This window comes from Rattus rattus, chromosome 6 (assembly GCF_011064425.1).
Source record: "Rattus rattus isolate New Zealand chromosome 6, Rrattus_CSIRO_v1, whole genome shotgun sequence".
Lineage (NCBI taxonomy): Eukaryota > Metazoa > Chordata > Mammalia > Rodentia > Muridae > Rattus > Rattus rattus.
In genome coordinates, this window is record NC_046159.1 from 150,212,048 (window position 1) to 150,229,185 (window position 17,138).

The 17,138-nt window shown below is 41.4% G+C and overlaps 1 protein-coding gene across 2 annotated transcripts in view; it reads right to left on the reverse strand.

Moving 5' to 3' along the window:
* The window catches only part of Rsbn1l (round spermatid basic protein 1 like), a 58,072-nt gene that overhangs the window by 22,780 nt on the left and 18,154 nt on the right, over window positions 1-17,138 (reverse strand). The window contains exons 2-4 of one of the 2 annotated variants that reach the window (XM_032907068.1): window positions 13,716-13,832; window positions 9,184-9,258; window positions 7,541-8,178 (exon numbers count right to left, since the gene is read on the reverse strand). In XM_032907068.1, the coding sequence (XP_032762959.1) occupies window positions 7,541-8,178; window positions 9,184-9,258; window positions 13,716-13,832 (830 nt within the window). The remainder of the gene's footprint in view (window positions 1-7,540; window positions 8,179-9,183; window positions 9,259-13,715; window positions 13,833-17,138) is intronic. The other variant, XM_032907069.1, reaches the window with a different exon arrangement.

Genomic DNA, 17,138 nt, shown 5'->3' on the forward strand with positions numbered 1-17,138 from the left:
GAAAGATCTTCCATGCTCATGAATTGGCAGGATTAATATAGGAAAGATGGCCATTTTGCCAAAAGCAATCTACAGAGTCAATGCAATCCCCATCAAAATTCCTACAATTCTTTATAGAGGTAGAAAAGCAATTTGCAAATTCATTTGGAATAACAAAAAACCCAGGATTATGAAAACTATACTCAACAATAAAAGAACTTCTGGGGGAATCACCATCCCTGACTTCAAGCAGTATTACAGAGCAATAGTCATAAAAACTGTATGGTATTGATACAGAGACAGGCAGGTAGATCAGTGGAACAGAATTGAAAACCAGAAATGAACCCACACACCTATGGTCACTTGATCTTTGACAAAGGGACTAAAACCATCCAATGGAAGAAAGATAGCATTCTCAACAAATGGTGCTGGTTCAACTGGAGGTCAGCATGTAGAAGAATGCAAATCAATCCATTTTTATAACCTCAAAGCTCAAGTCAAGTGGATCAAGGACCTCCACATCAAACCAGATACACTCAAACTAATAGAAGAGAAAGTGGGGAAGAACCTCGAACACATGGACACTGGGAAAAACTTCCTCAACAAAGCACCAATGGCTTATGCTCTAAGGTCAAGAATCAACAAATGGGATCTCATAAAACTACAAAGCTTCTGTAAGGCAAAGGACACTGTTGTTAGGACAAAACGGCAACCAACAGATTGGGAAAAGATCTTTACCAATCCTACAGTTGATAGAGGGCTAATATCCAAAATATACAAAGAACTGAAGAAGTTCGACTCCAGACAGCCAAATAACCCTATTAAAAAATGGGGTACAGAGCTAAACAAACCATTCTCAGCTGAGGATTATCGAATGACTGAGAAGTACCTAAATACACGTTCAACATCCTCAGTCAGTAAACAAAGAAAGAGAATAACATTTGAAATGGAAGTAAAGAAATATATCTAATAAAAAATAAATAAAATTAAAAAATGTTGAGCATCTTAACTCACTCACAAATACAAATGAAATGCAGGATGAAATGCAGTTGGCAGTGTCTGGCATGCAAATATGCAAACCTCCCAGCTCACCCCCACCCACACACTGCATGTACACTGCTTAATCTCACTCTCCCCTGCAGTCTCCCTCCCTCTCTGAAAAACTAGATTACCATGGCTGCACTTTTACTTCTCCCCTTCTGTATTCACTATCTTTTTAAAAACGACTAACAAAATATCCGAAGCACTGTTAAATAAAAAGGAATCACTTACATTTGGCCTACGAAGCTTCAACATTCCTCATGCATTCCTTAGACAAAAGAGCGATCCTGTAACAAGTTCCTTTTTTAGTAGGCTCATCACATTACTCTGTAAAATTGTTTATTTGTGCTTGTTCTGTGTGTTGCATTCATGGGAGGGGAATTGGGGTAGAGACTGGAATATGTGTACACATGCCAAGGTACATACAAGTGTGCACTGTGGAGGTCTCAGGACGACCTATTGGAGCTGACTCTCTCCTGTAAGCACGTAGACTCCAGGGATCAAACTCAGGTTGGGCTTGGTGACAAATGCCTTCACATGGTGGTTTGACACTACTGGGAAGTGTGGCCTTGGTAGAGGAAGTGTGTCACTGTGGGGGTGGGCATTGAGACCCTCCTTGCTGCCTGGAAGATGGTAGTCTTCTCCTGCCTGCCTTCAGAACAAGACGTGGAATACTAGCTCCTCCAGTGCCATGCCTGCCTGGACACTGCCATGCTTCCCTCCAGTATGATAATGGACTGAGCCTCACAGCCAGTTGCCAGCCCAATTAAATGTTGTCCTTTGTAAGAGTTGCTTTGGTCATGGTGTCTCTTCAGGGCAATGAATCCCTAACTGAAATGCTTTACCTGGTAAGCTATCTCCCAGGCCCCTGGCCATTGTCACATTCTTACAGATGTAATCTAGACATGCTGTGACATAAAGGAAAGTGCCACAAGAGGGAGCAATTTCTATGCCACATCTAGCACACACTTCCAAATAGAATGGTAATGAATGGTAGAAACGTGGCCGGGGAAGGAGGTCTACCTCAATCACAATCATCCTTCACCCTCATTTCTGACACATGGTCTGTCACAGAACCTGGAATTTAGAAATCTGGCCAGACTGGCTTGCTAACAGACCTCAAGGATCCTCCTGTCTCAGCTTCCTCCCCGGCATGACAATTACAGGAGTGCCCAGCTGCCATGGGCTTGTGGGGGTTGCTAGAGACAGAACTCGGGCCCTCATGCTTACACAGCAGGTACTTTATGTCCTAAGACATCTCCTCAGCCACTTTATTCATTATATTTTTTAAATAGCTACAAGTACAGTAAAATTCATTTTTAAATTAATAAGGCAGAAAAATATACTTTCCCAATTAGAGCCTCTGATCCCTGCCTCTAACAGAGTAGATATCTGTAGATACCTTATTGTACAATGGCATACAAGCACTTTAACTTATTTTATGTATATGAGTGCTCTATCTGCATATATACCTGCATGCTAGAAGAGGGGATCAGATCATGTTATAGATGATTATGAGCCACCAATGTGGTTGCTGGGAACTGAACTCAGGACCTTTGCAAGAGCAGCCAGAGCTCTAACTTCTGAGCCATCTCCCCAGCCCCCATGCAAGCACTTCTTAATCCTAGCCAATGTAATGTAGTTTTCTCTGAGTGACCCCCTTCTCTTCTTAGCCACTGCTCACCACCATTCACTCTAGTTTCTCAAACTGAGTTTCTGAGAACAACTTTTTAGGTTCCGTGCATGAGCCCATGGGAATGATTTGCCGGGCTCATTTCACCTAATGTAATGCGTTAGTAAATGACAGACTGTATTTACAGCATGTATACATTTCACTGTGACGGGACTGTCACAATAGTGTTTCCCTATTGCAAACACTGCCACAGTACAGATCAGTACAGACGTCTCTTTGACTTCCCAAGTTCTCCTCTGAGTAAATCCCCTGAGCCGTGAGGCGGCAGGACCACCATCGATTCACTTTGACACACTTAGGGAACTGCATGCCTCACTATAACCAACGCCACTGCTAATATTTTCCCATAGTACGTAAGGATTTTCTTTACTCTGCTTCAGTAAATGTGTTGCCTTTGCACCATTCTACTTTTTAAGTTTAAAACAACAATGACTTTTAAATTACATTTACTTATTTACTTGAAGGTGGTGGAGGAATGTGTCAGTCAAAGGCCAATGCTTCTCTTCTTCGCTGTGGGTAGCAATCAGGGGTCAAAGTCACGTCATGAGACTTTGTAGCAGGGGTCCTTACCCAGTAAGCCATTCCTCAGACCTTGTTCCATTCTGAATGGAGGTGGACCTGTGGTTTGGAATGTGTTTCCCTGGTGATTAGTAATAAAAAGAACAACAGAATAAAAGCCCAGGAGGGACCCAGGTGTATGACCGACTGACTGAGGAAATGTAGTCAGTGTCCTGAGGAGTGGGCATTTCTTCAGTTCATGCTAAGTCGTCTGGACCCTGCTGTGTTTACAACCATCACCCTGCTTACGTTCTGAATTTTTAGTATCAGGGTTCACTCTGTAGGCTATGCTAATTCTGGTACCGGTGACCTTCCTGCCTCTGCTTCCTAAGGGCTCAGATTGCAGCCATGCCCACCACACCTGGATGGACTCTCATCTTTTTTATCCTGCTATGCAATCAATCCGAGAACTGTAGATTTAAATGTGCAAGAAAAAGCAGTTCCCAGAAGAAAATTTCAAAGAATATGTCATTATCTTTGGGGTAGGCAAAGATTTGTAAAATAGGACACAATTTTTAGTGTCCTATTGACACTAAAATTGAGAAAAATTATACATTAAACTTAACTCCTAGGCATTAAAAGCCATTATGAATGATAAATCAAGTCACTGAGTGAATATTATTTGACTGTTCAAAATTTTTTAAGTTACTAATTTGGAAAAAAGCAAGTTAAAAAAATGGGCAAAAGAGTGGAACAAAACTGCCCCAAAGACAGTTTAACTCTACAATAATATTTAAAATGCACCTGACACACTCAGTCATCAGAAAAATTAAAATTAAACTACAGATAGATAGTGTTGTCAGTCCCTACAATGGCTAAATGAAAAATGACAGACTAACTGTGACCAAAAGTATGGTCCACATTGACAGGAATACAAATGATTTTTAAAAAGCGTCATTAATCTATCAAAATTAAGTATCTGTGCCCTTTTCATCCTGATAGTCAAATGATAGGTATGCCTTAACAAATGCACATGTGCACAGCAAGCACAGAACCCTGCTGTTAATAACACCAAAACAAGAACAACTCAATGTCCACTTACAGTCATCAGGACAATTTTGACACATGTATACCTAGAATGGAATACCACCTAACAATAAGAAAACAAACACTGTGATCTACAAGATGGATGTCACAAACAATACTATAAGGAAAAATATATGTATCATTAAATGAGTTCAAAATACATAAAAACGTTTGTTTTGACTCAGTATGCTGGTTACCTGGATGTTTATGTGTGGGCTGGAGAAATGGCTTGTGGTTAAGAGCACTCACTGTTCTTTCAGAGGACTGGGGTTCAATTCCCAGCATCTACATTGTAGCTCACAGCCATGTGCAACTAGCTCCAGGGATCCAACACCCACTCCTGACTTCCACAGGCTCTTTCACACACACAACATTTACACACACTGCACACAACACACACAGACACACACAGACACACACACACACACACACACACACACACACACACACACACACACACACGATAATGGTTTTTGTAAAACTGTATATACTTATGTGTTGGGGCTCGAGGCTAGCAGAGTAGTGCTAAAGGCTAGTTCAAGAAAGCCCTCTGGCCACTTTCAGTATTGAACTGAAGGGGTCTGCTCACTTTCTGAATAGTCATCTCTAATGTGTATACTTTTCTTGTACACACTATCCTTCCCTAAAAGACTTATGGGAAGAGGAATCAGTTCCTAGAGGATAAGGTTAAGAAACACAGCTTTTACAACTAGGTGTGCTCAGCACATGTGACTCAGGCAATCAGGAGGTAGGGCAAGGGGACCAGGAATGTAAGTCCAGCCTTAGCTGTGTGAGAGACCAGATAGGCCACGCCATGCTGCATAAGTTCCTATTTCAGAAATAAACAATGACGAAACACAGAGCAGCTCTGACTGGGAGAACAAGAGACTAGAAATAGAACTGATCTAAGGAGCGTGCTCACTTTTTCTACTGTGTGGTCTCTGGGACTCCAGTTCATTAACCCAGTGCTTGAGGACAGGCCCAGAGCTGCTCCCACTCTGAGACAACTGCCTCATTCTAGGCTTTTGGTTTCATCTGATTTCTCAGTTTTGACTTTTCCTAAGCTCTTAGTAAGAGGGAATGAAATAAATGAGATGGCTAGTGATGGATGATCTACTACTGCCTTATCATTCTAGAGCTATTCCAGTTCTCAAATAACCCTCATCCATATACATCAAAAGTTAAAATATTCCCCTACTTCCCAGGCTTCTGAATGCTGTGGAATACGCAGCAAACATGCTATTGGGAGCTGGGGGTAGAAACTATATCTTAAACATATAGTTTATGTAAGGTAGAAATGTATCTTAAACATCAACTGAAGGAGTATACTGGAGCAAGGAGAAAAGCCAGAAATGAAGGTCAGATCTTGTTCTATTCCTAGCAGTGCTGACAAACCTAAAATAAACTACTTCTCTTTAGTCTGTTAGCTAATCTTACTTTACTAGAAAAAGATTAGGAGAAAAGTTCACCAAGATCTGAGACTTTACTGTATCTTCCCCATAAACTAGAATGTTATTATCTCAGTCACTACCATCTCCCAGAAAAAATATTTGCAAACTAGACAGGGGCTGGAAGATGGCTCAGAGGTTAAGAACACTGGCTGCTCTTCCCGAGGACCTGGATTCAATTCCCGGCACCCACGTGGCAGCTCACAGCTGTCTGTATCTTCAGTTCCGGGGCATCTGACACCCTTACAAGACACTGACTTTAGATGGGCCCCACATAAACCTTAAAAGGCAAAAACTCAATTTTGTCTCTGGTTTCTGTAGAAATGACTAGGAAATGGAAACTAACTTAAAATATTGTGGCAGTTTACATGAGAATGGCCTCCTCTATAGGCTCATGTCTGAGTACCTGTTTCCCAGTTAGTAGACTGTTTTGGAAGGATTAGGAGGATTAAGAGGTTGGAGGAAGTCTCTGGGAGATTTTAAAACCTCAAGCCAGGCCCTGACGGTCTCCTGCTTGTGGATCTCCTGCTTGTGGATCTCCTGCTTGTGGATCTCCTGCTTGTGGATCAGATGTAAACTCTCAGCTACTGCTCTAGGACCATGCCTGCCTACCAGCGGCCATGCTCCCCACCATGATAGTTAAGGTGAGCCTCTGACACTGCAAGCAAACCAATAATTAAATACTTTATATGGGGCTGGAGAGTTGGCTCAGTGGTTAAGAGCACTGGCTGTTCTCCCAGAGGTCCTGAGTTCAATTCCCAGCAACCATATGGTGGCTCACAACCATTTGTAATGGGACCCAATGCCCTCTTCTGGTGTGTCTGAAGACAGCTGCAATATACTTATATACATAAAATAAATAAATACATCTTTAAAAAAACACTCTGTATGCTGCCTTGGTGACAGTGTCTCTTCAATGACAGAAAGTAACTAAGGCAAATGTGCACTGATATCTTCACATAATCACATACTAAGTGGTGATTGTATATTACAATTTATTTTTTACCAGTCAGCTCGGATTTAGCCCCTACTTATTTGATGGGCCCAGTGATAAAATTTACTGGGCATACAAAGAGGATAATTGTAGGTGATTTACAGGTTTAGGGTGGTAGGGTTTTTGTTTGTTTTGTTTTGTTGAGACAAGGTCTCTCTCTACATAGCCTTGGCTGTCCTCATAACGATGTAGACCAGGCTGATCTCAAACTCACAGAGATCCACCTGCCTCTGTCTCCCAAGCTGGGATCAAAGGCCTGTGCTACTACACTTGGTTGATGTAAGTTTGAAAGCAACTATTTTATGAACTGGAAAAAAAAAACTGGTTAAATTAATTTCATTTGACTCAAGTGAAATCCTTGTCTGACAGGGGGTTGGGCGGACAGAATCTTGAGTATTTCATTAACTGATTTTTAAGTAGAATAAAAAAGTGAAATTGGAGGCTGGAGAGACGACTCAGCAGTTAAGAGCACTAGCTGCTCTTCTAGAGGCCTGGGTTCCAGTCCCAGCACCTAGGAGGCTCCCCACTGCCTGAAACTCCAGCTCCAATTCTGACACCTTCACACAGATACATGCAGGCAAAATGCCAATGCACACAAAAATAAGATCAACAATTTTTTTAAAAAAAAGGAGAAAATGAAATTTAAACTTGTAAATTCACTCCAAGAAGTTACTCTCAAAACAGTTTCCCAAGACCCTTTCCATTTCATCTCAAACCTACAGTAAAATTAAGAGGAAAAGCACAAGTCTATCTAAAATGTACAATTAAAAGCTATTTTAAAACAAAACTAAAGCCTCTTACCTGAGCATGAAAATTGGACATAGTTGTTGTCTCTATGTCTTTCTTCCCCAGGATCTCCATCTTGACTGGCGAGTTGGGGAAGTTGTATGAGAAGTAGTCTAGGAAGTCAGGTAAGTACGTAGCTGCCCCGTGAACAACGCCCATCACGTAGAAAGCTGCAGAGCTCTCATTCTCACTGAACGCTAGACCCACAAATTCTTCCGCAAACCTCCGCATCTCCACGGGAGACAGGCAGGAGAGCTCACTACAGTAGGCGTGGATGACGGACGCACCTCCATTGGGCTGGTGTTCAACGTGAATGAGCTGCTTGAACTCCAGAGTATCCAACCTTTTCAGGTCATTCTGAACGCGTGGCTCCTTTAATGAGACAAAGGGAAAGTCACTGTTATCAGGAACCTTTGAGTCACAGTTTTTGGTATCCAAGTGTTTTCCAATGCAATCCTTTACATTGTCGTTTAAGATGCCTTTGGCTTCTTGATCTTCAGCAGACAGCAATCCTGAGCAGATGGTCTGAATAGATTTGCTATACATTTTTGGACGCTTCCGTTTTTCATTCTCTTTGTGTTTCTTTTTCTTTTTCTTCTTTACTTTTTTAATTTGTAAGTCTTCTATATTTGTTTTTGGCTTCTCCTTCCCACCTGTTGGGAAAAAATTTTTTGAAACTCTATATTTTAATTACTTAAAAAAAGAAACATGCTCTTAGGAACTGTTCTATAACACATAAGTTTACTTGTGATGATTCTGAAAATTCAAATTCAGAGAACTTTTCTATTCACATCTTACTGTCTTTCCTTCTCTCTCACCCACTTTCTGCCTTTACACACAAACACAGAGACAGCAGGCTTGGCTGCTGATAAGACATAGCCCCACCGAGTGCCCACTCTAGTAATGAGTGCGTGGTCTCAGAAACCAGTGAGCAAGGACCTGCAGGTGCCTCCCATGGGTACATCCTACAGTTTACTGTATCTGGTTTTCAAAACTCCTATCAAGATACTCAGGAGACTAAAATAACCCACGCAGTCAGAAGTGTGTGCACATTCAACAGTGCAGAGCACACCCAGCCCTGAGCACGTCACTCCTCCTCAGTAAGCTGCCCTCATACTAGCCTAAGTCAGTCACAGCATACAGCGGGTATCCTACAGGATGACAGTCAGAATCCTTCTCATGCACTAAATTCCCATGGTGTCCAGGTACTCAGTAAAGAGAGAGAAGAGAAAGGAGAAAGACATGAAAATGGAAGGACATTATAAGGTGATATACTAAAGAGTTTCTGTGAACAAAGGCAATAGACTCAGGGTCAAAACCCAGGAAATCCAGGAATAAAAGACTAACCCAATCTGCACAGGCTACTTAATCAGAGGACCCCTGTGTACAGATGAGCATACATGTCATTAACATACATGCACAGTAACAGAATATGTTTCTATTTTTCTGATATAAAAATAAGCAGACTATGAAAATGTTACGTGCGTTGCAATAAAATATTGTTTCCTAAGATAAATATCAAAAGGACAATTAAGTAGCAGATCAGGAAAATGCTCATCTCTCATCTGTCCTTTTCGGTTTTGTTGAGGGGTGGGGATGGGGCTGTTTGGCTGAGCACTAGCGTTTTACCTGCTGTGTGTCTGTGTACACATGCATACCTTGGAGAGCAGAAGAGGGAATCACAGATGGTTGTGAGCCTCCATATGGGGTGCTGAGAATGGAGCCCGGGTCCTCTGAAAGAGCAGACAGTCTGTTAACCACGACTCATCTCTTGCCCCTTAGGGGGAGTTTTGCTGTTCTGATTTTTAAGACAAGATGAGCTTGAACTCATGATGATCCTTCTGACTCAACCTCTGGGACTGTGCCGCTGAGGTTACAGGCCTGAGCCATCACTTGGCTTTGTTACTTGATTCCTACGATAATTTTCCATGAATAAAATGATCCAACCAGCTTTTTTTAAAGGGGTGAGGAGGACGGATTTTGAGATGAGCCTCAAACCTGGTATCCAGCTGAGGATAGCTCTGGGCTTCTGATCCCCCTTCCTCTTTCCCAAATTCTGGGACGAGAGACATGCACCACCATCCAGCATTCCCCCGGGTTGAGGACACAGCCCAGGGCTTCCTGCACAGAAGGATGGGCGTTACCAACTGAGCTCTGTTCCCAGCTGCTTCACATGACACTTTCTGTGTTCACGTGGCTCTCATTGCTTTAGTTTTCAGAAATGAGGTGAAATTCTACATATTTTCAAAACTAAATCTCTCAGGACACTTCCCAAAAGACTTGACTTCCCATAAAAACCACCTACATATAGAATCTTTTTCCGTTAACATTCTCTTAGGGTGTGTGTGTGTGTGTGTGTGTGTGTGTGTGTGTGTGTGTGTGTGTGTGTGTGTGTGTGTGTCACAGGTCACAGCATTAAGAAGGTTGAGAACCACTGCTCAAATTAGTTCAATGTATTCTATTGGATACATTGTATTCATTGTATACATTGTTCAATGTATTTTACTTCCAAAACATCAGATCAGGTGCTCATCAAAAAACAAAAACTAAGGACTTGGTTGCAATACTTGTCTCAGATAAGAGGAGCATAGGGATCAATGCTTTCCAGAGCTACTTAAAACCAGCTTTGGTACCCTGCTGGCCCCGGGGGAGCCCCCAGGAGGTAGAGGCAGAAGGATCTGGAAATTCAAGGTCACCCACCGCTACATATTGGTGTCTACCAAAAACCTAGAGGCCTACTTTTAACCTTCTATGCTTGCTCATGAGGAAAACAACATTGACATAATGTTAAAATTTAAAAATACTAAAATCAAAACGTAATTTTTCTTATAATTTACTGTTGAGATTTGGTCTGTTGCTATGTACTGTAATGCTAAGTTGAGGCCCCACGGCCTGGCCGCCCCAGGAATGTACAGTCTACAGGTACACCTAAGTGACCTTACCCCCAAGTTACTTCTGATTGGTGAATAAAGATGTCTACAGCCTGTAGCTGGGCAGAACTGAGATAGACGGGACTTGGTGTTCCTGGGCTTAGAATCAAAGGAGACCTCGAGAAGAGAGAGAAGATGGTAGAGAAAGGAAAGGATGCTGTGGGCTAGGAGTCAAGAAAGCATGGCCAGGAGGGCTGGCCAACTGGAGGTAAGAGCAGCCCAGATGAAACACAACTGGAGGTCACCAATAGGAAACAGATGTTCATAGCACAGAGGGCGGACATTCTGCCCAGCCTTAGTGCTTATGAAGATAAAGGCCATGTGCGTTTTTTATCCAGGAACTAAATGATCAAAAGTGGGGTAGAGGCCCCAGATTGAGATTAAATATTTTCTACAACTAAATTTTAATGAAGTATGTAAGATAGCTGGAACATACCCACATGTCCAAAAGCAGTTGGTGGACTTTGGTAGAAAGGAATAAAACCCACTAAAGTATTTGTAATGCATTTGTTCCTTTAAACGACTAAGTAACCACTCTATAAATCTCCTCACATGTAATTATGCATAACATACACACATGTATGTGTGTGTCATATAAAACTTAATACAATTTTTAACATGTTTTCTTTCTTTTGTAAGTCAGGGTCTTGCTGTGGAGCTTGCCACCATGCTCAGGTTCAACACACACACACACACACACACACACACACACACACTAATAAGTCTACCTTTTTTTAGATTAATTTTATATATATAAATGAGTGTTTTGCCAACATTTATGTATGTGCACACATGAATGCCTGGTGATCAAGGAAGTCAGAAGGCGGCACCTGATGCCCTGGGACTAGAGTTACAGACGCTGTGAGTTGTCATGCTGGAAACTGTATTAGAATCCTCTAAAAGAACAGCAAGTGCTGTTAACTACTGAGCCATCTCTCTAAACCCAGCTCAGTAAAAGTTTTAAGGAAATGAGACTCAGGCAGAACAGATTTAGTAAGGTTTCTATTTTCAAATGTCTGTATGTTACAACTTGTAACAGTATAGAAGAAACCTATAAAGAGAAGAAAAGATAGACACACACAAACACACACACACACACACACAAAAAAAGCTGCACTCATGGTAGTAGATGTGTACCGCCCTAACAAGGTGAGCATTTTCCTGCTCCACAAAACCAACAAATGACTCCATTCCCCGGCCAAGTCCACACAGTGGTCAACACGGACGATTGGTTTTGCTGGATAATGAAAGCCAACACGTGTTACTTACAAAGGCAGAGTCCCTTTTCCAAATGAATCATGCTTTTACTGTATAATTACTTCTACACTATATATCGAGGAGGAAGGATAGGTTTCACTTTGTTGCTTTTTAAACCCAAAATTACTGTTTTAAACAAAAGACTCATACCTTCTTCCTGAGTGAACGACACGGTTACTTACATGACCTATCTTCACAGCAGCAGAAAGCAGTATGAGTCATTACTTAGCTCCACTACGGTTTCCTTAAACTGTCCTCGTCATCTAATTACAAACTAAGTTCTAAGCCGACTTCACTCTGTTCTCATCATTAGCTTCACCCTTGCACAGTTCAAAATGTCTCCTCATTTTCCATCTACTTCAAAGTCAAGGTTAATAGTGTATATTCCTAGAAAACCTCTATTTTCATACGTACAGTCTCTAGGAATCCAGGCATCAGTGAAGAACATACGAGCTTAAGTATCCTGAGGCCACACACTGTTTCTGTGATAGCATAAGTATGCGTCACTGCACATATAAATAAGAACAAAACTAACAGACTAAGCCAACAGGGTCAGCTGAGTAAACACACAGAGGGAGCGTCAGTCAGCAATGCTTGAAGCCCGGCTGCAGGCCTGAAGCTGTGCCAGCAGAGGGAGCGTGTGCCGACCTCAATCCTTACTGCACATGCAGGCGTGGTGCTGCACACCTCAGTTCAGAAGCCCTGAGTTCAATTCCCAGAACCCACACAGTGACTCACTGCCTCCTGTAACTCCAGTTCCAGGGACCACACACTTTGCTCTGATCTCTAGGCACAGGCATGGTACACACACACACACACACACACACACACACACACACACACACACACACACGAAATCGAAACATTTATATACACAGAATAAATTAGAACAGCTTTTTTGAAAACATGAATAAAGAAAACAATCCAGGCATGGAGACACACGCCCTTAATCCTAGCACTCCAGAGCTCGTGGTTAGCCAAGACTGCATAATGAGAGCCTATTTCAATTAAAACAAAACAAAACAAAACAACCCTAAGTCAATAAAAATTTAAAAATAAATAAACGTTACAAGACCACAGGGGCAAAAGAAACAAAAGGATTGAGAACATTAACCAAGAAGTGGTTATATATATATTGGTGATATATTTCTTTTAGGGTGTGAAGAGCATTATAGAAAAGAAATACATAGGTATGCAGAATTCTCAGCGGTTAAGAACATCCGCTGCTCTTCCAAGGACCTACGTTCAGTTCCCAGCTCCCACACTAAATGGCTCACAACCACCTATAACTGATCTAACACCCTCTCTCTTCTGATTTCTGAAGGCACTGTATACACACAGTATAAACTCAGGCACACATACTCAAATAAGTAAATCTCTGAAGGTTAAATTCTGACTTGTAGAAAAGCTTATTATGTAAAGAAACAAAAACATTTATAAATGTGACAAAGAGTGAAATGAAAATGCAGAGTCCACATATACCACAAGTAATATAAATTAGTTACTGTGTTTCATATCTGTTGCAGGATTTTTTCCCTTGTGAATATAAATGTTTATCCACACCCAAATTCACACCAAATGTTTCACACACTGAAATCAATCCAAGTCAAAGGGTTGATCAGCAACTTTCACAGTCTAGTAACTATCTAATTTAACAGACTGGCCAATGCCTTCCCAATTGCCTAAGGAGAACATCACGATTCAGACATTCCTCAGTGAATGTGAGACTGTTTTTATTTCTACTGTAACATAAATTGTTTTGTATGACTTTTGAAAATAACTTGTTAGGGAAACTTAACCATAAAGACTTAATAATTCTTTAAATACATATACAGATGTTACCGTGCAGATTACAATTCCCCAACACTAGATTTACTCTTCACTGGGACAGTATTCTTATTCTTAGCCAAAGTCGAAATCAAATAACATTTCTTATTTAACAGCTTGGCAATGAGTATACTGGACATACACAATGTAGAAAAGGGTCACTGAAGATAACCTACTTTTCAGGAAAATCTTTACATCTCCATTTTCTTTCTTGATCTCACTCATTACTTTATGCTTCTTTCTCTCTCTCTCCTTTTCTTTGTCTTTCTCTTTAATTTTGTCTTTGATTTTATCTGAAAGACAAAAAATATTTTAAATGTTACAATCTTTGAATCCATGAACTTCAATTCAATGTCTAGGGGTCTAAAATACACAAGCAAGTGGAGTTTGGTGTTGCATGCCTTTGACTCCAGCAGAGAGGAAAGATGGGGCAGGCAAACCTCAGTGAGCTGGAGGCTGGCCTCGTCTACACGGCAAGTTCCAGGGTAACCAGGGCAACATGATGACTCCTGGTCAAAACAACAACAAGCAAACAAAAAAACAAAGTAAACACAATACATCCAAAAACCATGACTGGAGGAAAAAAATGCCTTGTTTTCTTTCTTGGTTATACCTCAAAATTTCTACATTTCTTCTTCATTGAGCATACAAAATTTATCGTGCACACTTAATTTCAATGATTATTTTTCATTCACTTTATGTCAAGCAAAATACAGGATTAATTTCGGATCACATAAACTAACTGGCTAACCTGCAGAGGGTAAGTCCTCTGAAAAGTCACAGCTCTAACACTGAGCACTTTCCTATTGTTCGCCAGCCTCCAAGCCTGAGAAGTGGTGCAGCAACCATCCTCACGCATCACCGTCGGAATTAAATGAAGACACAATGACTGCACACGCCTGGATACCAAGTTCCCTTAACCTTCTACGTTGTAAGAAGAACATGACTTACATGGCCAGCTAGTGTTACTGTGATGATAAATTCTGGGGCGTAAGAACTCATCGATGGAGCCAATCAGTGGGGTCAGAAGCCTTTGATCCCAGCATTCAGGAGACGGTGGATCTCCTCTGAGTTTGAGGCCAGCCTGATCTACAGAGTGAGTTCCAAGATGGCTGGGGCTACACAGAAAACCCCTATCTTGAAAATCAAAAAAAATAAACAAACAAACCCACTGATTTATATCCTAAAAAACCCAATGGTTTTATGAAATGCATACTATCTTATTCTTGTTTGTTCACTCAATCCTATGACTCCAGCCAAGGGTAAGTATATGCAAAATGAAAATACAGCAATACTGTGCCTTCAAAAGCTTGTTGTTATTACAAAGTAATAACGGAAGCCCACAGCCTTGTAAAATGGGGCGCTTGCAATGAATATGAACACTGAAGAATCCCTTACAAACATCTCTTTATTTTCTTTTAGTGTTACCCTAATCCAGGCTATAATCCTGATAACTAGATGATGATGATGAGCTCAACGAGAACTCCAACAGAAATACAATGCCATCTGCGAATTTTCATTTTTAGCAGCTACATTAAAAGAATAGTAATAGGTGAAATTACTTTTAGTAACATTTTATTTAACCCAATATATCTAAAACATCATTTCAACATGGTGTTTTTAAATTGCTGAAATATTTTACATTTATACCTCTCCCTGTCTGGGGTGGGGGGAGATGGGGAGTGGGGTACATACCACAGCATGCATGTGGAGGTCAGGAATTCTGAGAGTAAACTCAGGCCATCAAGCTTGTGCAACAAGTGCCTTAACCTGCTGGGTTGTCTCAGCAGCACTGAGAGCTGACAACCCAATCTTAACTGCCTCCTGTAAACCACACGTGACTGTAACCTGTAAAGCCATGATAACATGCAAGCTTGATTGATAACTAACACGCTTTCAGACCCCTAGTCTCAGTTTTAACTTTCCATATTGTCATTCCCATCTCTTCACAAAAAAGGGATCATAATGGAAACAGGGACTTGGCACTGTTGGTTTAACACACTGTTCCTGAAAAGACGGGCTGTTTACCAGTTTAGATTCACTTATTTTCATGGCCAACAATTTAGCTGGTTTGTAGTGGCTCATGCCTTTAATCCCAGCGCACGGAAGGCAAATGCCAGATGCCAGCAGATCTCTATGAGTTTGAGGCTGGCCTGGCCTACACAGTGAGTTGCAGGACAGCCAGGGCTACATAGTGAGAACACGACTCCAAGAAAGTACAGTTTAATCCTTCACAGTCTAACCTAAAGCTTAGAATAAACTCTCTAACTTGTCTCTCATTATGACTCTCAGAATGACAGTAAGAATTTTCTACTATAAGAACACGCAGTTTGAAAAGTCAAACACAGTACAGTTTTACTTAGAAAGTGATAAAAGGTATGAAGACAGTTATTACAACAACAACAATAAAGATCAGAAGAATGAAACTGGGGGCTCAGAAATAAGCCCGCCTTACAAGAAGCTCATTTTGACAATGGAGGAAAAAGAATCTTTTCAACAAATAGCACTACAACTGGATGGTCACATCCAAAACAAAGGCGGACCTCCTGAGACTCCTAGAAGGCAGCCTAGAGGACCTACGCGGTGTGTGTGTAGGGCTGGGGGAGCATGCCAGGGAAAAGAACCGATAGGCTCCATTCATCAACATCCTCTAACAGAAGAACTACCAAGAGAACAGAAAGCAAGCCACAGAAGGGAAGTACATCTGATTAACTACTGTTCGTCAGTGTAGACTCTTCTAATTCCCCCAAACATGCCAGATTTTAAAATGGGTCAAAGACTTCCTCATAGAAACTGTACAGACGACAAAGAAGCTTGCACGCAAAGGTGCGCAAACCACAGCATGTCACCGCGTGACTAAATCTAGTGAGCACGTGCAACAGGCGTTCTCATCCGCCGCCATGGGAATGCAAATACTACCCCGGAGGACTGTTTTCTTACTGTGTTACACATGCTTCTATAAGATTCAATAAATTCACTGCTGTTTTTATCCAAAAGAGCTAACAGTTTCACACAACACGTACATAAATAGTTATACCAGGTTCACTCATAATTATCCAAAAACAGAAGGAAGCAACCAAGATAGTCCTCAGTAGATGGATGTAAACTCCAAACAGCATGATAGCCCTAAAAGACAGGAACCACCAAGCCATGCAAAGACACAGCTAACATGAGTATTTCTAACTGAAAGAAAAAAGTGTAAAATACCACATACTACATGACTTCAACAACACAGCATTCTAGAAAAGTCTAGAGATTGACTGACAGCCATTCTAGAAAAATTGGCAAGCCTTAGGATCCAATGAGAAAATCTGTCCCACAAAAATAAAAAGTTAAAAAAAAAAAGTGAGGGCCACCAAGTGGCTTACCAGTAAAGCACCTGACCACACTGACCCTCAGAAAGGTGGACAGTGAGAACAACTCCACTGAAGTTGTTCCACACAGGAACACGGGGGCTGGGGACACAGCTCAACTGATAAAGCACTTCCCCAAAACACCAAAGCCCTGTATCAATCAGTAAACCACATATGGGGGCTCCGATCTGTAATCCCAGCACTGAGGAGGTGGAGACAGGAGGATAGCAGCTTCCATATTACTCC